We start from the raw sequence: 23,045 nt of genomic DNA, 5'->3' as shown, positions 1-23,045 counted from the left end.
GAGTGTGAGTGTTAATAGTTGTGTTGTTACTATACCTGGCAGCATGGCAGGGGCACTGTGTGGTACCAGCTGCAGGGGCCTTCTGACGAGAGCCCGGGCAAATTAAGCACCGGTACCAGATGCATGGTACTTGCCTCTACATAATTGTTCTACGTACGCTCATAGAAACAACATTCTTAGATGGCTTATAGCTTTTACTCTGTGTGATTATTCTGCATGAAACATTCCAACAACAAAATATGCCCACCTAGATATGAGCTAGAAACATGTTATGTAGATTTGTAAAGTGTGGTGGGCATTGCAGAGTTCCCATTGTTGTGCATTTAATGAAATCCCATTAGGGAATTCCTGATAGCTGAGAAAGCAGAAGCTGCTGCTCCATGTGCAGTTAATAGAGGTGCAGCAGCACTGGCCACCTCACATGGTTGAAAGGCATGCAGCTGCCTAGTTAAAGCACAATTTTGATAGGTTAAATGCTTGCAAAAGTCTCAGGCGCTGGAAACTGCTCAGGACACATTCCAGCTCACTATCACACTGCAGACAGGGACCACCTTATGCAAATTAGATTTGGGACTGATTTATATGTTGGAGATCTGTATACTCCGTGACAGAGTATAGACACCGATGGAGTATACACACCACTAACATAATGGCTAAGCCAGTGACATAGCACAACCTCTTTGACGGCCTCACTGAGTAAGGGCCGTCGGAGAAATGGCTACATGGCCACTTGACTAATTTTGATGGGTGGACATGTAGCAATTTTTTTTTATGTCCGTCACAGCTAGGTAACATTGGCAGTGAGGGACAGTAAAATGCAAATAATGCTCCCCTGCCATGGGAAATGACTTCCATGGTGAGGGGACAATTTTTTTTATTTTGAAAAAGAAAATCCCGTTGTGGGATTTTCTTTTTCAAAATAAAAAAACAAACTTTTTGGTGAAGGGTTACGTCAGCTCCTCATGCTGACGCAACCTTGCACCAAACAGCGATATGCATTTACAGGAAACCGCAGTGACTGCAGTTTCTGTCAATGTTTTATAAATAGCCATTCGATGGGCCATAATTTATGAGTTTGGTGGGAAGTCCCTCCACCAGAGGGATGGAGTAATTTACTTTGTCCCCCTGGAGGAATAACAGGCCATTTGCCATTATATAAATAAGCCCCTTGGTCCTGTTCCAGTCCATGAGCAATCTAGTCTAATCTAGGGGGGGCAGGTCTTCTTCGAACGGGAAAACACAAGGAACCCCAGAGCATCTTCTACCTTGTACCTGCTAGACACAACCACAATTCTGTGCTCAGGAGGAACTAAGGCCAGGTGCTGGGCTCAGGGCAATTTATGGATGACAACATTTGTGCCCGGCAACTGCGGACGACAGCAGCTGACCATGTCTAGTTGGTTCTCCGACCAATACCTACAAGGCATGGCAAAGGATGTAGTATGCAAGGTACTAGAAGTATGCGCTGGGCATACCAAAGATATTCCCAGAAAAGGTGGAGGGTGCATGAAGATTAGGCTGCTCATGAACATCTTTGTCTCTTTTCCCCAGACAGATGCTCTTGCAAAGAGAAATTAGCAGCCAATGAAGTTGTACTCGCTGAATAAGCATTCTGAACAAAAAAGCTCACTGAATTGTGTCTTGATAATTCCAACTTCAGGAGCAAACATAAGTAGATATTTTTTCTGGGTGAATGCAAATCGGTGGGCCATAAACAAATTTTTCTGGCATGAGGGTTGGAAACGAAAATAACTCACATTTTATTAAACATAATATGTAGATTTACTCTGTGGCATGGCCTTCACTTGTGTCACTTGCATTCAATACAATAAAATGGGAAATTATTTGGTGTCAGTCTTCTCAGATTCACTTGTATAAGCACAGGCACCAATGGAACGTATTGATGGTTGTACGCCTGTTTATCGACAAAGCAAACCTATATACAAGTGCCCAGAAGGGGCGCGGCCTACCTCCGCATGCAGTCGAGGGCGCGGATGAAGTAGTCCCTGTGCAGCTCGTGCTCGTCCCTCAAGATGGAGCACTGTTCCAGCGTCACCGACATGGACGTTCTGTCCTTGGCACTTTTACAGCAGGTGAAACGAATTCCGTTCATTTTGCGACAAATCTGCAGTACAAAAAGAAATCAATAACCTCATTAACGGAAGGAGTCAGTGCCCACCGTGAGCCAAACTGCAATCCCCTTGGCTGCAAATGCAGCAATTCTGTGGAAAATCTCAATTAGCGACTGGTAATTTAGCAGCCTCTGCTTGTAAGGACACCGGTGGAACGCGCATTTCTGCTTGCAGGGTCACCCTTCTCATATTAGGTCATTCCTCGCATTGGGACAGTCCACTTACCATTGCATTGATCTGCCCCCTGGATTTCTAATGAGAGGGAAGCTCTTTGGCTTTTCCTGGAGACACTTGATAGAGGGCCTTTGACATACTAACAAAGTGTAGCACTGACAGTGAAAAGTAGGAGCCAATGAAAGCCCGCGCTCTGCATCATTTGTATAAATGGGCTTCTTCTGTGCACTCACCCCTGAGGAATTCTTGACCCAGAGTTCGAGGTATTCGCCTGAAACTTACAGAAATGAAAGACACCACTAATCGCCTTTTCAAAAAGTCAGATTTTTTAAGTCACCCTTGAATAATAAAGTGCAACCTATCTAAGGTATCTTTTATGATGCACTGCACAAATTAAGTTTGTCTTCCTCCCACCGTGTGCGATGTGGCAAAATATCACCCTTGGTATTCTGCTTTGAAATGACGCGTAGCCATGCTGGGCCAAGTGAAGGGTCACTGCACAGTTTTACTCTCCCTGTCTGAGCCATCTATGCCACCCTGTTGACCAAGAAAGTTCAGTGCGTCAAGACAAGAGCATAAGAAATCCCAGTGTAACCTACGTGTTTCCGATTTGAATTCCTAAAACACTAAAAACTTGGAAAACTAAGGAAGCAAGTTAAAAAAGAATGCAGAACTATTATATACTAAAGTTAAAGTGAAGCTATCAGGCATAGAAGCACATAGATGTCGATACGTAGAAGGTACGATTTCAGAGAACACAGCAAAGCCCTATTGTGGAGCTTGCAGTAGGTCAGGGGTGGGTGTAAATTGAGCAATGAGGAGAGATTGTGGGCTGTAAATAGGAAGTTGGGCCCAATTGCCACATTTTACTGTACACTATGTCAATTTTCTCGAACAGTGATATATTAACCAATGAATGGCACACTACCTTTCCACTCAGCTTCCCTAAACCACGCAAACAATCCATATTCTCAATAAGACCCTTTTACACAAATATTTTTGGACACTCTCTTGGGGATCCTGCATCAAGTGCTTAACCCAACTGTTCAGTATGATATCAGCAGTTTTACTTCCGGGCTCTGTTCTTGCTATATGAATAGGAAAAAGGAAGAGTTGCCCTGTAAGAAACATTTTGCATGAGCACCTAAAGGCTTTTTGCATTTTTGTGGACCTTGTAACCGGGCAGGTTGGACCTCTGGACAATGAGAGACTGCATAACAGCTCCTCACTGCAGGTCACTTTTCCTAAACTGCAGTAACAATATTTATTAAGTGGCATATTTGAAATGTTGGGTCAGTTCTATCCAGGTGTGTAAAAGACATACACCCCATGTGTGCTTCTGCAAGGCTTTTGCTAGTCACAGGGGCCGGTGGGAGGAGGGGTGGAGAAAAACCCTAGAAAATGGATTGAGAAGCAAACTTGTCACACTGAAAGCCAGGCCTCAGTGCTAAAATAAAAAAGAATCAGATTTTTGGATAAGAAACGGTAAATTTCACCCAAGATACACAATTCACCTCCGTTTTTAACTGTTAAGGCATGTAAAAATATAGGCTACAGAAGTAGCTACAATAAAATATGTCACACGCCCTAATTAGGAACAAGACCACTTCATTCCTTGCTCAAAATTCACCATTGTGGGAATCTGGAAAATAGATGGAAGGGTTTTATGTACTTGAATAAAATTGATTTGCACCTGCTTCTTCCATCCGACCGAAACTGCATTAATAAGTATTGAAGGCTCATGATAAACCCAATTAGGTGATGTGACCTACCCAGACAAGGGTGTAAGGTATGCTTGCAGTACACTGGCATTTCACTAATAGAGTACGTAGTCCTGTAGTAACATAAGTTACTGTGGTGTTTCATCAAACGACCCCAGCTGAAAGCAGCATTGTAGATAAGTATTTTCAAGAAGTAACTCAAATTGATGACTTAACCTTGTCCCAGGCACACCTGTAGCAAACCGAGCATTGCCTCTCTACAGCAGGTTCTGCATAATTGGGCTTATTTTGACAAAAATAAAAACAGTGATCCATATTAAAACTCAAAAGTATTAAAAGATACAATGGAGATAGCTGATAATTTGGCACTGCCTAAACTGTCAGGTGCGAAAAATTACAGAAATTAACGAATTAAATAATTAGCCAGTGGTTATACATCTTTAAAGATGAGATGGGCTCCACACACACCAGCGTGCGATTTTAATAGCTCGTTTGAGCACTCAAGAATGACTTACTGTAGCAGCATTCAAGAAGAACTTACTGTAGCAGCATTCAAGAACAACTTACTGTAGCAGCCTGCCACATGACTTCTACATTCTTCCTCTTTTTGGCGTGGATGTTTTGATGCAGGTTTTCCAAAAGTTCCTTCAAATCGCTCTTCTCTTGAAAATGTGGTAGGCCTGGAAGGAGTAAATGTTAACAATTATGGATGCTGTGTGCTCTGCATAAAGATTCCTGCCGCTGTACAGTTTGTTTCACGAGAGTTTACATTAAAGGTTAAGGCATTCGGGAAAGTAACACCCGAGAGGCGATAATTAGATGTTTGTACGTGCATTTCATCGTTTTTGATCCACTCTTGATAATGCCACCTGTCAGTTAGATTTTATTGTTCTAACATTTTCTCTCTCACGCACGCAGCAAAGGTAAACGGGTTCACCGTCATTAGGTGAATTCACGAGGCTTGTCTTGACTCAAGCGACCCATTCAAGCATAAGGCTCACCATGGAATGCAATCATTCACTGCTAGCACAATGTTATATTTAGAACAGGCACTGACAACGCCAATAGCTCTGACGTCTGCATAATGGATGCATACAGAAAATGCCTACTAATGGAGCACTCATTTCACTATTATTAAGGAACTGCATTGTAAGACAGTTGTCATACAGGATATGCTACTGTGCATAGTATAAGACAGTTGTCATACATGATAGGCCACTGTACATGACTGTACATGGTATAAAGCGGTACAAAAGGGGGTGGTGATGGGCGGAGCATCTGAACCAATCAAACACTCACACCCAGTCAACAGATCTGCGTTTAATCCATCACCGTTCTTTAGCCCACTCTGCCACCCCAGTTCAGACATGGCCAAATGCAAATCAGTCTGAATCTGTGCCTCATGGGAACAGTCCAGCCCGAACTGCTAAGCCATGCCTTGCCTGGACCAGAAACAAGCTTTCCTAGGACCGGTTTCTAGCATTTCAGCCGTCTTCTGCCAGGCTTGCTTGAATCCAGTGGCACCCACCCCCTTTTGTACCACTTTGTTCGCCATAAGTTGGCAGGGTATGCTCAGACGTGAGTCCCTTGTTCACTTTGCCACTGGATTCAAGCAAGCCTGGCTGAAGACGAGTGTTTGATTGGTTCAGATGCTCCGTCCATCACCACCCCATTTTGTACCACTTTGTACATGGTATAAGACAGTTGTCATACAGGTTAGGCCACTGTACATGGTATAAGACAGTTGTCATACAGGGTAGGCCACAGTACACGGTATAAGACATTTGTCATACATGTTAGGCCACTGCACACGATATAAGACAGTTGTCATACAGGTTAGGCCACTGTACATAGTATACAACAGTTGACATATAGGTTAGGCCACTGTACATAGTATAAGACAGTTTTCACACAGGATAGGCCACTATACATAGTATAAGACAGTTGTAATACAGGTTAGACCACTGTACATAGTATAGATCCTGCTCTTTACACATGAGAATAGTACGGAATATACAGGGGGGATTACAAAGCTGTCGTTGGAAGGTAGTATGTAGTGACTGGGTATATCTTGAAAGTTTGTGCATTGTATGTAGCATGGCTATTTTGATTGGCTGCAGACAGAAGGATCAATGGTATTCTGCTTGCACGTGCACCACAGACAGTGGGAAGTTGTCACTCGAGAGAAGGGCAGCAGAACTGAGGAAAGTTCCTGCTAGACGTTTACCAAGGGGTAGAACAATGCAGGAGATTCCCTCATTTACAGCTCTAGAATTCAAAATTGCTTTGTTCAGTACTTAATTTGTTTAAAAAAAAAGTGCCAGGGCCCTCATCAGAAGGCCACTTCCACCTGCACTGTCCATTGTCACTGCCAGCGCTGCCAACTACAGTAACAACACAACTACTAACCATCACACTCATACAGATGTGACATTCCTGACTGATCCAGGCCCCGAAAACTATAAGAATGGCTTTGGCAGCAGATATTAATATTTTTAACGCATATTAAATTAATAAACAACTGTTGTTGCGTTCATCTCTAAATTGCACAACAGCGCCACTAATGGGCAGACTCTGCAGTGTTGACAATGAAGTGCCGGTGCCGAGCACCAGAAACCACTGGCTCAAATTAAGCACTGGTTTTGGCATTCCTTCCCTTCTAGAAAGAGAGAGGATCCCCCGATCAAGCCCTTCGTGGGCTGTAAAGAGATAAGATATATACCCTGAATTAACCATATTCCAGTTGAAGTCCAGGATTCCATGAGTCTATGGAATGCAGGGAGGGGGCTGAGGGAGGAGTATGAAAAATAGGCCACTATCAAGAAATCATGAAGTTAATGATATGCAAAAGATTGATCTTCCAGACATTGAGGCTCTGTTGTCTTAAAATGAAGAGGGATTCACTTTGCACAGAGTCCATTTTACTTGGAATGTATTTCTAAAGCCGTTCATTGAAATCGACAGTTAGGAACAACATCCACATAGGAATGATTATTGAAATAATTTCCACAGGGAGAGATAGCTGTGAATATGTGTAAAGATATTGTTGTTTTGTAGGGTTGTAAGAGTTTCACACATTACAAATCTTGTGGTCGTGTCTCCTGGATTCCACACAAAATTACCTCAGGAGTCTCATAAACCCAGCTAGACTTGACCAGCAGTATACACTGGGCTAAGGCAAATAGTTTCAACTACTCTTGCGTGGTTTCCATAATGTGCACAATTTTGTGGTAGCCAAACTAGGACAAATGAAAGAAATTATACCCGATCAACTTTTCACAGAATTGTTTGCTGCAGAGGACTGGTTTGAATATAAACTGTCTTGTGAGAGACAGGTTCTAGAAGAAAATGCCTAAGAGAGAGACATTTTCTCTACAAGCAGCTCATTTGCCGATATAAGGCTGGTGTTTTTTAAATGTGAGGTGTGCCCTCATGTTCAATTTTCATCTTGAGATATCCCAAAGTGAATTTCACATAATTTATTAAACATTCCGCGTGATTTCCATAATATTTTGCATAATTTCATGGATAAAAAAATTATGCAGTTTTGCACATTCCTATAACATATTTGCAGAGCGGAGTGCAGATGTTCCTAACATGTGGTCTTTACACTGAACTGGTTGGGTCATGTACGTATCCGCACCATGCAGTGGCTCAAGAAACTGTTCCATACGTTACCGGGTCCTGTGGCAGTGGTGGTGGCGAGTAAGGAAGGAAGAGGGCGCCAGCAAACCACTACTGACTTGCTGTATATGAGATTCAGAAAGAAAGCAAACCCACCCACAGTTGCAGACATTAAACAAGCATTTGCAATGGAAAAGGTCTTGCTTTTTAGAAACTTTGACCCTATTGCAAATGACAATGCCTTTTATTATTGCAGGTTTTAAAACACATAAATTAAAGGCATTGTTATTTACAATGCCAATAGCTCAAAATCTCGTAATTGCAAGACCTATTGCATTGCAAATGCTTGTCTCAAGAGTACTTGGTTATGTCCAAAAAAAACTAGTGATTGGTAAGCTCCTTCAACTCAGGAATAGAGCATTTGGTCGTTTGTTAAATGAAGGGGTTGACAGGGCCGGACTGGCTACCGGGCGTTTTGGATTGCTGCTGAGCTGGGGGCTGATTTTGTTGATGGGGACCTGCGTGTACTGAACAAAATTCGTTTTGCTTTAATTATTTCGAAGTACACGCAAGTCCCATGAACGAAATCAGCCCCCAGCTCGGCAGAATTTCAAAACGCCCGGTAGTCAGTCTGGCCCTGGGGGTTGACCCTTGCAGATATGGGTGATCGCATAATTCTGCCCTGGGGATATTGAGAGGAAATGGCTCCTTCAGTCAGCGCAGAGTTCCTACTTAGGGGCTTAAGATTTGAAGTATAACTTTCAGTTCCTCTTTACTCCGGCATAATCGGTCCTAGGTTGCCCCTCATCTCCCCCCCATGCTCGTGTCCGTTAGTGGTAGAGATAGCGGTTGAAGTTTTGGGCAACAACTTCTCTTTTTTGCGGCGGAAGAAAGCGCTCGTGACAGGTGCAAGTGACAGCGACCTAGTCACACCAGGGCGTGCTCAGAAAGGTGGAAGTGAATCAGCCTTCTTAGCGAGAAGCTGCGAAGACTGGGCAGGAAGAGGTAACCCTGCGCTGTCCGGAACCAGCCCGCATGCCCTCTGCCCTGCTCATAAACAGCTGGCAGAGGGGAGCGCTAGTCGAGGGGTCTGGCAGGTGGATCTGCAAAGGTCGTGTTCAGAGAAATTTCTGTCAGCCGAGGCGCTGGACTCACCAGGGTGGAGTCGAAAGTCGGCTCGCATCAGTTGGGCTCTTGTTGAGGGGACAAGAAGCTGTCGACCCTTTTCCAGACTGGGCCTCTCTCTAGTCACTGAGCTGCAAGACTCTGACCTCAATACAGGTGCGCGGGGCCTGCCAGGGCCTCAGCTGAGCCCACGGAGACAAATCTTACCTCCGGGATGGTGACTGGCTGACGACCGACCTGCTGTGGAGGACCATTGTGGACACACATGTGGAGGAGCTGGTGCAGGCATTCATGGCCAGCCCACTGGTCACCCGGGTAAGTGAAGCCTGGAAGGCAGATCTGTGGACAAGGTTTCAGACGGGGGCGAGACTCGCCCAGCATTTACCTTGCGGGAGCGAGCAGCGGCGCCATCTGTTTCCAAAGCGCGAGTGCAATAATTGCAAACAGATGGCGCCGTTGCTTGCTCCCGCAAGGTAAACGCGTACATGCACGAGTGCTTATTGGGAACAGTGCAGAACATGCATGAGTTTCCCAAAAAGTCCAGAGTGATTCCAAGAGGTCACTCCAAAGCAGTGATTGCGCACTGAGTAGGTGAGACCTAAAAAGAGCCAGTCAGCAGTCAACACCACGAGACAATGGGCAGAGTTCCCCAATAAAGCAGCTAGGCCAAGAACATTTTCTTATTTCTTCCTATCGATTTAAAAATGGCAACCTATGAAAGGCAAGAGCTGAAACATGCACCACCCAAGGATGCAAGAAGAGGGTGGGGAAGAGCATCCACACTCACTAAAGCAGTGGGAGAACAGTCGTGGGAGTGGCAGAGTAACCCTGAGGCCCCTTTCCTCTCTCTGCAAAACATCTGGGCTGATCCTGAAACACTTCATAGTAAAGGGCTTGGAACTCTGGTATGAGCAGAAACCCTGGGGGTTTATATCTTCGGAAAAGGGGTCAAGACACCCAAAAGGAACACAACTTTCTAGAACTCTGATAGCCAGTAACCTGAGGTAATGTTATTTGGGGAGGGGAGAATAAACGGAGTTAGCACAAGAATCCCAGTATTATCCCTTTCTGGTGGGAAACATGTTACAGGGTAAATTATGCTCAATAGCCTGAGTGGGTTATCCTGTGCAAACGAATAGCTAACTCTGCTTATCAATGTCCAGATTAAGTACAGTTGCGTTCAGGTTTCTACCCTGACTGAGGATATTGTGAGTTAGTGTTGCATGCCTGCATACAGGAAAACCTCGTTTTTTGTTTTAAGTCTATTCTTATCACACAGAGGTGTTTGTGGTCATTAGTGTGGTATCGAAATAACAAAATGTGACCCTCCTCTTTCACCACTGTAACATCCCAAAGATGGTGTGTTAAACAAATATCTTCAATGATGATCATTAATAGATAGAGCTTAGTCTATCAATGACACCCCTCATCCATGTACCCTAAATATTTAGTGTGTCATGTTGTAAATTCTACAGCAAAACGACAAGGGATAGAGGAATTGTGTGCAGAACTATCCATTGCACCAGTGAACTGCTTATTTTTTAAGGTACACTCAGAGATGATTAATTGAAAAGAGGCACTGAAGACTTAATAAAAATTCAGGTTACCCTTTAACACCTAAAGTGTGATCAGCAAAGCGACAAGAGGGTGAGACCAATCTCTCCCTGAATCACAATGTCGAGGCACAAATGCAACAATGTCTTTTGCTAACACAATTTCTCTCCTTAACACCTTGAACGCTATGGGGATTTTTCTCCTGTGCTGGGATTCTACAGATACCACTTTACATGACGAGCTGGGCTCGTCATCAGCGTAGCAGGAGGCTACTGCATGACGAGCCCAGCTCGTCATGAGCGTCGAAGGGGTTAAGCATGGATGGGACATAATAGGATGTGCATGCATACCAAAAACAGACAATATAGCACGCACAGAGAGGAAACAAACAGAAAATACAGTCACATAAGCACAAACTGAAGATCTAAAAATGGACGACTCTACAGAACTCCCACCAAGAAGAATAGAAAATAATCTCCCTTAGAAGGCAGAATACGTAGCGTTCCACTAGGAAATTTAGATTATAATGACCCCCATCACTAAGAGCATACTGATGAGGACAGACTGGGTGAGGCTGTGCGGCTTGTGCCTTAGGCAGTTGTTGGTATGCAGTTTGTTCTTGAGAGTATGTGGTAGTACAGCGCACCGACACGGGCTCACCAGCTCCTTCAGTAGGTAAAGTGGGAGATTCCGCCTCTATTACTGGGATTAAACTAGTTGAAGAGTGGTGTGAGGGACCAGGTACTACAGCAGCATCCGTGCATCAATGCTTCTGCCTTTGCACAAGGGTTGGTTGTAAGATGAGCGATTCTTTGCATAGTCAGCAGGGGCGGCCTTAGGCATTTGCAAGCTGTGCACCTGCACAGGGCTGCCAAACCCCAGGGGCCGCCACTCCAATATACATCCTTAATATACTAATCCTCTGAGGCTTGATACATATTTGCGTGGCGGCCCCTGGCAGGGATTTGGCAGACTCCAGCTCGGTTCCACTTCCAAACACCCTGACCTCCCTACCCTTCACTGGCCTCCGCGCCTGCGTTCCTGCTGGTTCCTGATTGGCTGGTCATCTAATGCCTTTTCTGGACTTTTTTTAAAACACCTTCCTGAGCTCCGGGGTCTCCGCCCCGCCCGGACCCCCACTTCCGGGGCCCCCTACCTACGCTCCCTGCCCAGGGCCGCCATGAGCCTAGAGCTGCCCCTGTGGTCAGGGAGGCACAACGTTCCCGAAAGTGAAGACGATCATCAGTTCTTTATTAGTATTCAAGATTACATTCAGTCAATTTTCTCGTCAGGTTCGAGGAGATTTTCTCAATTCCGCTGAAGGAAACTGACAATTTGTCATCTAATTACTGCTGGTTTGCTGGATTGGGGGGCAATGTACTGAATCAATTTAAATCGATTGATTTACTTGTAGGCACTATTAGCTGGAAAAAAGGGCTGGGGAGAAGTCCTCTCATTAGCAATTTTTTTTCTCAGTAAAAAAAAAATGAACCTCGCAAATGTCTAAGGGCCATATGTATGACACAAAAGTACCTCTCGCAAAATAAGGAATCGCAAATTTAGCAATTCCCTATTTTGCGATTGCATTTAAGGAATCGTAAATTGCGTTTCCTTAAATGCAATGTAAGAAGCACAGAAAAAGTGCAATATGGACTTAAGGAATCGCAAATGCGATTTCCTTGAAAAATGCACTTTATGCATTTTTCAAAGTGCCATGTGACGCATGTATGTGCGCCACATCTGCACCCATGCTCATTTCAGGGGTGTAACAGGGTGACTTTTTGACACCCTGGCACCCTTGAAATTACATTCGCAATTTGCGATGCACTAATTAGGAATCGCAAATTGAGAATGTGTTTCCATTCATTCCTATGGGCCTCTAGGCCCATAGGAATGTATGGGGAGGTATTCCTTAATTGCGATTCAAAATTTGCGATTCGCAATTAAGGAATATGTAGGATTCGCAAAATTATTTGCAAATCCTACATCCATAGGGTTTTGCGATTCTCAAGTAGCGATTCGCAAAAAATTGCTATCTGAGAATCGCAAATGGTACTTTTCATTAATTTGGCCCTATGCTCTTAACTTTTGAATGAGTACTGAACAGATGACAATTGCTAATATCTACTGAAATCTGCAACCAGAAATGTCACGTGAGGGCCACAGGTTGTTTCGAACAGTTGAGAAGTGTTATCTTCTGACTGAGCAATGCTTTGTAGATGTAGAGTGATTATTTTACAGAAAAAAACACACCAATAGGTCCGTATGTGTTTCTTTAGCTGGCACTACAGAACGTCTGTGAATAGCTGTGGACACGTCATTATTTTTGCCAATTGCAAACTTAATTCCACGGTGTGCACTGAGAGAAGATTATTTATTTATTTGAGATTTTTATTTAGTGCTGGCAAGACTGGAAGATATTACAATGGTACTTTTCTTTTATCGGTCCTTAAATCCTGAATCATTTCCATGAACAGAAGTGTGGCTTTATTTTAAAGAAATATTTGAAGTATTGAGGAAGGACTCAATTCACACTGCTGTACTGCCGGTCTTTACTAAAGCACATTAGAAAAAAAAAGAAAATTTTGTGCGCCTGAAAAAATTCACAAAACAATTTGCGCATGTGCAAATTAATTTGATTTTACCTTGATGAGGCGTACAGGCACTCGGTCAAAAGATAAGAAACACGGCTCATATTGCCAGGAATAAGATCTTGTATTGAGGACTCAAATTGCATTACCTTATACTTGAGATACACAGAATGAAAGGGGGGAGAGAAAAATTTCTTTAGGACCCACTGGGTTGGAAGTATCACCAGTTGCAAGGTCCAAAGACTTACTCTACTCTCGCACAGCCCTGAAGAAGTCAAGGGTTTTACACACCATTGACGAAACACCTGTTGGCTGGCCTGTGAAGTAACACATAAAAAAATCAACACTTCAAGAAAGAACATTTGTTTTCATATCTAACTATAACACTGGATATTGTCTATCTACTCATATGCGTGTGCACAGGATCTGTTGTTTGTAGACGGACGTTGGTCCTGATTTGAGGGTTTAGGGGTTTCTCCCTCACCTGTAGCACCGCATTCATGATTCACATGTGAGCTAACTTCATGCCATTTGGCAAGTGCCACTCCATACCCTGTGAACAATAACACCCCCTCTTCGTTTTCTCCTCAGGGGAGGGCCTGGCTAGCTATAACTTATACCCCCGCAATGCACTGCTTATGACCTCACATATTGCATCACTAATGACATGGTCAGTGACATCACTGATGATATCACTGATGACATCTCAAATGACATCACTGATGGCATGATCCACAGTACCACTCACTCACTGATTCACACACCCAAACAACATCTCATAAACACACTAACACACCCATACAACCACTCACAATCACTTACTCATCCACAGAGCCACTCACAAACACACTCACTCACACAAATAGCCACTCACTTACCCAAACAACTATCCTCACTGACACTCACTCACCTATACAATCACTCACACAGCCTCTTAGTCACCCATACAGCCACTCACACACCCACTCACTCTCCAATACAGCTACTCACACATTGAGTCACTCACCCATACGGCCTCCCAACCCAGCCACTCACTCACCCACACAACCACTTACATACCCATTAACACATCTATACAAGCATTCACATGTCTATTCACTCACTTATACAGTCACTCAACAGTCACTCTCCAATACAGCCACTCCCACACCCACTTAGTTAACCAAGCACCCACTCACACTGCCACTCCCTCACACAGCCACCTACACACCCAGTGACTCACCCATACAGTCACTCACATAGCCATTATGTCACTCAAACAGCCACTCACATACCCACTCACGGACCCATACAGCCACTCACTCACCCATACAGCTACTCACACACCCACATATTCACTAATACACCCACTTATTCACCCATGCAGCCACACACACCCATATTGTCACTCACATACCCACACAGTCACTCACACACCCACCTACTCGCTGATACACACAGTCACACAGCCACTCACACAATATATGTTTGAAATAGTATCACTCATTAGTAGTACACAAGGTAGACTAACTTTACTTTTATAGTACCTTGGTATGTTTGTTTAACACTCAAACATTTAGAAAACACTCACAATCACTGGATGATGCCATCAGTGATGTCATTTGAGATGTCATCAGGGATGTCATTGTGCATGTCATGAGTGATATGTGATATGTGAGGTCATAAGCAGTGCACTGCGGTCTTAAGTTATAGTTAGCTCAGGTAACTATAGCTGCTGAGTGTTTATGATTTTGTACAAATGAAATCTGAGCCTAACTATAACAACCCTGTAACCTTTGTCTTTTGCAGTGAATTTCTGAGGTTTTATTAATATATATATATATATATATATATATAAATATATATATATATACCGTCTATACTAGTCACTTTATATACCGTATGGTATATGCATGGTATATGCATTTATACAGTAAAGATATAGCACTAGTCACTTTTTTCAGCCTTTGTGGGTATTTGCATTGAAGCAGCTATGATATTTGTTGAGGACGTCTATGAGATTTATGCAATGTTTTATGGGAGAATTTTTTTTAATGTTATTTTATTCATTATTAAATTCTAAGACGAAATATATATTATGAAAACGACATTGATTTGTTTCATATATTGTATTGTTTTTCAGGCTGAGTTTTTGACCAGAAATTATAACATGAAAAGTCGTCTGTCTTTCCCACTTACATAAAATTTTTACCTTTTCTATGTCCATGTTCACTGTCATGTGCGGCACGTTAGGAGGTGTGGCCCATAGGATCAGTCAGGGAAACTAAGCATTTAAAAATAGTAGGCTGACTTACTAACCGGTGTGTGAACAAGAGTACATGGTACTCGAAATGCGTCGTCTGAAAGGTCCTAAATAAAACTTAACATCTTGCCTGAAGTCGTGGGGTCCGTTTCCTTCTTTCGCCACACTGTCGGTGTGGATGTTTGAGGATTGCTTTGCATATATATATACATATATATCTATATATATATATATATATATATATATATATATATTAAAGGAGGGAAAGGCCAAATCAAAGACAAGATGTAGGTCTTGCAGCAGTCGAGTGCTAGGCATGTGCGAATCTCAGTCCAATGCGAGCGAGTTCCATGCCTGCAGCTCTGCATTTGAGAATGGTTGCCTTCCCGGTCTATGATATTGTTTGAGCTCTCCTGGGTGTGTTTGACTTTTTTTGCAGGTATTAATAACAGTCAGCTCTCGTGACTTTGAGGCAAAGATTGAAATTGATTCACCAGCTAGATATATTTGTTGCCACTAAAAGCTCTGCTTTTTGGTGGATGGTAGAAATTTGGTATCATGTAATCAAAATGCATAGAGAGCTGAAACACAGTTGTATGACTCTACAATGAGCTCAATAATATTGATGCACAGTTGTATTACATCCAGTACATCAACTTCCACTAAATCGCATTGGTAACTGTAGTATTACTATACATTTACATTGCTATACTAACCCTATTAACAATTTTATCCACCTATACTATTGACCATTAAATGAAGTGGGTACGTCGATGTAGTAGATGTAGGAGTGTTATGCAATACAATGTATGCAATATAGCAAGCTATAACGTTAAAATAGTTATTTCATTAGGTGTTTCATATCCTAAACTTTTTTAGGTTAGGAATGAGCTTTCCAGAATCATGTTCAAGCTTGCCAAATTGTGGAACCAAACACTGTTCAAAAGCAGACACTGAATATATTGGCATGCCATGTTTTCGAAATTGTTACTTTAAAACAATCTTTGTTTTTTTTTCTAAATGCTTTACTACAGCAAACAAATACTTACAATCTGGTGACATTTTTTCAGCAAACAGCAAGTAGTACTCTTTAAGTCGTTCTAAATTCTCCTGGTTGATATTTTCTTGCAAGGAGATATCACCAAACCTAAAATGGCAGAAGAACAGTTAAACACATCAAGGTTTGTGACTAATAAGACCGGTTTCAATGTTTGTAATTTCTTCTAGGTTTGCGACAACCTTTTATGCAGGCAGTCTTGTTAAATGAGCTTGATATTGCTATGGTAAACGTAGATAGGGAGAATACACAAAAAATAGGAGCAAATAAAATATTCTTCTCATACATGGGATTGTTCAAATAATCTAGTCAAGTACTCACTGACCTTACAAGTCGTATCTGGGTTACACCCCTGCAATAATCCACAGACTACCACCATATATATAGGCAGCAGATGCTATTCTGTCTGTCACTGATAAAGGTCAACCTTGGCTCTTATTGCCGTTTGACTTGCAGCAGCCATTGATGCATCGTCCACTAGGTCATGCATGTGCACTACTGGCAAAGTCTTTCAACGGCTGCCTAGACTATGTACGTCTCTATCATACAACAATCTACACAGAAGAAATGCTCGAGATTCCCCCAATGGGTTTCTCCTGTGAGGTTCCACTGGGATCAATGTCTAATTCCATGGTGCTTACTCTCTACATGGAGAAACTGAAAAACTAATCAGACAACCCATATACTGGTGACACCAACCTGTACCGTAAAATGCCATTGATTAATTGACTTCTTAAACTCAGATTCTGCCTGAGAATTATTCAACCTGGTTTCAAAAGAATATATGAAATCCAGCCTAATAAAGACTAAGGTTGCCCTAAATAATGAAGTAACTCACAAGCCCATCATCAAGTAGCGTCTTAACTATGCCTATACAGATGACTTCTCCTGCATCTGTCATTCTCTACTAAAAGCCCAAGCTTTCATATTGACTGCTCTATGTTTTACAAGGACCATATCAAGAAAAAGCACAAACATTATGATAGCAGCTTAAATCACTGTGCAAAACCAGGCCATTTAGCCCTTGTATGACTTTAACTTCACTGTCCAGGACCTCTTCTTATCCGACAGAGGCAATGCAGCAGTCCATTATATCCCAGAATTCTGATAGACATCAATTGAAGATGTGTGCCATGCAGCAGCTATACCAATCAAAAACCAAAGTTTGAGCACATCCCACCTACCTTGAAAGAAATGCCTTGGCTCCTTCAGCCTGTGGGAATCCACTTCAAAGTTAGATTTGTAAATAACCTTTCTATTAGACCTGACTACTTTGCTTCTAAACGCAGTTTCTGGTGGCACCCACAACGGAAGAAACATCTCCTTGGCTAGACTGGAAATTCAAAGGTGAACAAAGAATGCAAACAAAACAGGATATTTCTGCAAAAGTACTATGAATTTCGAACTGCCTCCCGTTTCACATTAGACTGGCTTCTTCATCGGAACTATTCATTGCCAAGTCATGTACACATTTAGGGGCACATGCATCATTCATACATTTTGCATTTCTTAATTTGCGAAAATTACCGAATCGCAAATTAAGAATTGCAAAATGCTATGCATAATTTTTTTCGGTATTTATTTGTGATTCGGTAAAAATCGCAATTTTTACTGAATCGCAAATAAATACCGAATTCCTAACTGCTTTTTCGCAAATCCCATTGATTCCTATGGGCCGAAAGGCCCATAGGAGTCAATGGGAAGGCATTTACGAATTCGCAATTTGTTGATGCATTCCAAGGGTGCAGGGGGGGTCCAAAGGACCCCCCCTGCACCCCTGAAATGTATTTGAAAGTGCATGTTTCAAACACACATGTCCTAAGGACATGTGTGTCTGTAACACGACAGTGTAAAAAATGCATTTTTTTGCATTTTGAAAGATTTTCGCAAATTAACACGAGGGTCAACCTCGTGTTAATTTGCACTTCCAATTTCAAAATTCGCATTTTTTTTTAAATTGATGCATTGCATTTAAGGAATCGCACAAATGCGATTCCTTAAATGCATTCGCATTTTTAAGAAATGCAAAAAAATGTGAATTCTGAAAAAGTGTTTGATGCATCCCAAAAACGTATTTAGGAAGCGCAAACGGCCGAATTTACCGATTCGCACCGTTTGCACTTCCTAAATAGGTTGATGCATGTGCCCCTTATTGTCTTACTTGATTAATCTTGTAGGTAGTTACATATACATCAGGTACGTTAAGAAAATCTACTGCAATTGTTACTGCATTGCAGCTATAACTGGTCTAATTGTATTGAGGCATCCAGCTAGGAGGTAGAAGTTATGCTTTTAAGCAGTGCTTTAAATGGAAAAAAATAAGTGCAGGTACTCACTAAAAATACGCTGTGGATTGGTGGTGGAGTTTGGGGCCAGGGCAAGGGGCGGGGCTATGTTTTTTACCTTTCTAAGCTTTGTATGCAAAAAATATGCATGCATTGTAAAAATATCTACCCATTTACATAGTACTTACCTAAGTTTATGGTTGTAAAACAAATGTTTATCAATAAATGACACACTGACGAAACAGTATTAGTGCTGCTGTTTTGAAAGAAAAAGCATGAATGCATTGATTTAATCTAGAGGGTAGGGATGTTGTTTTATGCAAATCCCTTTCACTTAAATTGTTGAAGGGCGAACATTTGCGGGCGTGTGAAACAGTGGGCATGCTAACAAGCTGCATGCCCTGAACAATGTGGCCCACACTCGCACCCATCAGGTTTTTTTAGTCACCTTCTAACCCCCTCTGAAAGGAACCGTGCAGTAATACTCTACCTTTGACTCCAGAGAGGCACACGCAGCTCTGTGTTCTTCTGAAGCTGAGCTGCTGTGCTGGCGCTTTGGAACCAGCGCAGCCCAGGCTTCAGCTCCGTTTGAAAGGCAACTTTAAACAATTGCAGGCCGTGCAGAAAGACTTGCCTAGCACGGAGATCAGGAGCGCAGCACCAATCACATCAAAACTGGGGCCGTCATGAGTACCGGTACTCTCCTTTTCCAAGGAAAGTTCCCGGTACGCAAGGGGAGAAAATATAAAAGTGCCGGTACTCAGTACCGGTGAGTACCGGCCCATTTAAAGCACTGCTTCTAAGTATTAAACATGGATCTCCCAAAGACCCGTGCCCGGCATCCATCTGCAAACAGCTGGCTCCATGTATTATTCATGGAATACAGGGGATCATGAACAATGTCTTAGGCAGTATGGTGGTCCCTGAATGTTCAAAGGTGGGAGTTGCTTCACCTCTCTTAAAGAAGGATAGTGTAGATTCTAAATCGAAGGCAAATCAGAAACTCATTACCTTCCTTCCAGCTTTAGCCAAATCATTGGATACGACCATGTTGCACAACAGCTATCTTATGTTTTGGAAGTGAGCAATGGTGTTGATACTTGACAGCTAGGTTTCTGTCCAAGAAGAGGCAGGGAATCAGCTCTAATTCTTGCCATGTAGGAACTGAGAGCTAAGCTTGATGATGATGGGGCATGACTAAGGTTCTTGGGCCATTATGCTGTATATGATATGGTTGATTTTGAAGTATAGGAAGACTGTTTGAACGAGTTATGGATTAAGTTATAACCCTTACCGGCTTTACCTCAATGTTTGAGGGCTCAAACTATGTCAAACTGTCTCATCTCCATTCGCAAGATTGGTCTGCTCTCATGTGATTGCCAGGAGCATTGTCTCCTTCCAGCAAACTATTCAAAGAATATATTTATCCAGTCTCTAACATTGTTAGATAATTTGGTTGTACAGTCCCTATCCTATGTAGACAAAAAGGCAATTATTGTTTAGCAACATACTCAGTTTCAGTGGGTGCCTGCCTAACCTTCAGAACCGTCTTGATGCCATACAGCTACGACTGCACCACACCTTCCTTAAGGTAAATGACAGCAAATTGTAAACCCTCATTTTGTGAAAAAACAGGGACTGCTGGAATCATTTTCTCTGTTCGATTTCAATGGGTGGGCCTCTTCAACCTCTCATGGATGTCAAAATACTGGGCTTCGTTATTGATCAGGACTATCCTTATCAGTCCACAAATGAGCACAGTTTGTAGTCCTAGTTCTTAAGCCTTACCTCTCTTGATACACGTGGGGCAATGTCTTCCTTCTAAACAGTATCATTTGGTCATGGCAGAAATAATGCTTTCCAGAATTGATTACTTCAATGGTGTGTATATAGGCTTATTGGATCATACAGAGTCTAAATTAATACAAGATCAAAATGTGGCTGCTTTCCTTGTCTATCACTGCAGAAAAAATAGTTGTGTCTCAAATGTGCAGAAAGAGTGTAATTAGTTGTCCATAAATCAGAGGATCCAGATTAAATGCCTCAGCTTGGTACTAAGGCTTTCTATGGACTTTATTCTTCAGAGTCTCCTTGTGCGCAAATGTTGTGCCTGGATCTGGCAATTTTCTTCTTGTGCAAATTACAAGATCAGGCGAATAGTTCAGTGGTAGGCCTTTTAGGTTGCTGGGTCCAAGCTATGGAGCAATCTACTAATTAAATTAAAAGTAGTCACCTCTCATTTGGACTTCCAGAAGGTGCTTAAACTTTTCTTTTGTGTTAACCTTCCTAATGGCTTAACTGAACACCAAAATGAGATCTGGTACAAAAAATGGAACCGCTCCCACACTGCAGGATGCGGTGATTAGAATCGCCAACTGGGTCTTTCGTGATTGGGCAATGGAAGACGGACCAGCTCAGAAACCAGCCTATAGCCTGCAGTTTACGGGAAATATGCCAGAGTGAAGAAAGGCCAGGCCAATGCTAATCTTCCTGCCAGTATCAACTGTTTGTTCTTTCAGCATCATGTAATGTGACAGAATACGATGCACTTTACAAGATGTAAAATCAGTTTACCTCAGTTAATACTAGTTCCTCGGTTGTCCTTCAACACTCTATATAAGTAGCATAATCAAGTGCTGTCTTTTAAAGTGTCATTATGATTTCCTTCTTGTCTCAGTAAAGAGGAAGCAATGAATATTCCACATGCACTCCTGATGCAAAGTGTTTTTTTCTACTTTTTATGCAAGTTGATGTTTCTATAAAAGGCTTCTTTTACATTGCTCCTAAAGAAAGGAATGGCGTCCCACACAACACCAGAGCCTCCTCGTAACTCCTGCATTCCACAAGAGGCTGAAGACCTGTCTCTTCAAGCACATCTCCTCACACTTGCCAAGCTCCAGGATACCCTCATGGGTGACAGTATGCTATGAAAATAAACATAACGTGCTAATATCAAATCCAGTTCCACAAATAACACTACCTGATTAACTTCAAACACTCTTACACTTGAATAGAATTTTCCAGAAACAAACTAAAACCTTAAAATAGCCGCCCATCAATTGTATCGCAGCCAACTGCAGAGTAACTTACACATTTCTTGAGTGTGTAGATCAGACACTACGGTATTCATAGGCTACTGCTCATCTGATAATTATTAGCATTCTGACCATGGATGTATGTCATGACAACGCAGGCGTTACCCCGCACTGTCATTACGACGCATCCATTACAACGCAAGTCGTTACAACGACTTGTGCTGTAGGCGCTGGATTGTGGAATAGTTTAATTTTCTATTCCAACTCCAGCCCACGTAATAGTAGGGAAGGTGTTGGAATAGAATATAAAACTATTCCTTTACCAAGAGCGCCCTCCAGCGCATGTTGTTGACTTGCATTGTGATGGCAGCGTCGTAATGGCATCGCGGTGTAAAGCCCGCGTTGTCATGGCTGTCTCCCCTGACCATACTCTCCCTATGCTTTATATTACTAGTTAGCATTTGAATGAGCATGAGAGAGTAGTCATATCAGTGGCAAATGGTAACTAACAGAAAAATGCAATCAGTGATCTGGTATCAAGTCTCCTTTTTGGGTAGAAACAAAACAGGTGCACTTTTTTTTTTATAGGAAAGGAGCCCATCATACAACTATTAGTTAGTGACCCACAGATTTCTTGGTAATATTGCCTATTGAGTTAACAGAGGCACTACTCTGAAGGTATTCTGATTCACTTCAAGGTGATGTGAGGCTCAAACTAAGGAAACGAGTTACAAATGTAAGTGAAAATCTGTGATACTTAACCAAATTGCTTATCACACTGTATGAGACGTGGGCGATATCATACAACATGTATAGAGGCAAACAGCAGGGCACTATAGAAGGCCTGCACATTCCCTGGTAGCAGGCTACATGCCTCATGCAACTCTGGCTATTTCCGACAGTCTAATGCATGTTCCCACTAGGGAGTGTGCCAAGTCCCAGCACACACCAAGGGACGCGGAGAATAGGACGCGCCCAGCAAGTGATACACATTTCATGCATTCTAGCAGGCCCGGCTCCAGGAATTTTTATTTGGGTGGGCCAAGGGTGCATTTGGGTAGGCCACTGCGGGCTCGATTTGTCATATATATGTCTGGGCAGGCCTGCTTCAGAGCCCGCCTTTATCACTTCTTAGTCTTACAAGGCCCAGTAAGACGCACTCTTTTCCAAATCTCTTTCTATATATGATCACTCTCAAAAAGTGTTTTTTCCATGTAATGTTCCTTTGATGGGAAGAGGAGGTTTCTGAGGTGGGAGTATCAGGCAAGTGACACTTCTCGGGCTCCCTCTGTGCGAGCCTTCACTGAGAATCCCTCTTCATTACTACCTCCACCTGACCACGGACTCTGCCACACACTCCCTTACAGGTTTGATTATCCACTACTCCTCTCCAGTGCACCTTATCTCACAGCTAACCTTGGGCCCCAGCCCCATATCAGGCACCATTGGGCTCCACTTTCATTTTTCCGGGTAAAAACACTAGTAAAATTACCTTCAAACTTAAA

At 42.6% G+C, this 23,045-nt stretch overlaps 1 protein-coding gene across 2 annotated transcripts in view; it reads right to left on the bottom strand.

Moving 5' to 3' along the window:
• The window catches only part of INPP4B (inositol polyphosphate-4-phosphatase type II B), a 1,970,577-nt gene that overhangs the window by 182,576 nt on the left and 1,764,956 nt on the right, over positions 1-23,045 (bottom strand). Inside the window, exons 16-18 of one of the 2 annotated variants that reach the window (XM_078676858.1) lie at positions 16,213-16,310; positions 4,595-4,707; positions 1,971-2,125 (exon numbers count right to left, since the gene is read on the bottom strand). In XM_078676858.1, the coding sequence (XP_078532984.1) occupies positions 1,971-2,125; positions 4,595-4,707; positions 16,213-16,310 (366 nt within the window). Of the gene's footprint in view, positions 1-1,209; positions 2,126-4,594; positions 4,708-16,212; positions 16,311-23,045 lie in introns of those variants that run through there. The other variant, XM_078676856.1, reaches the window with a different exon arrangement.

Source organism: Lissotriton helveticus, chromosome 2_1 (genome assembly GCF_964261635.1).
Source record: "Lissotriton helveticus chromosome 2_1, aLisHel1.1, whole genome shotgun sequence".
In the NCBI taxonomy this organism is placed as follows: Eukaryota; Metazoa; Chordata; class Amphibia; order Caudata; family Salamandridae; genus Lissotriton; species Lissotriton helveticus.
The sequence above is the reverse complement of the archived record's forward strand: the minus strand, read 5'-3'. Positions and strand labels throughout refer to the sequence as shown.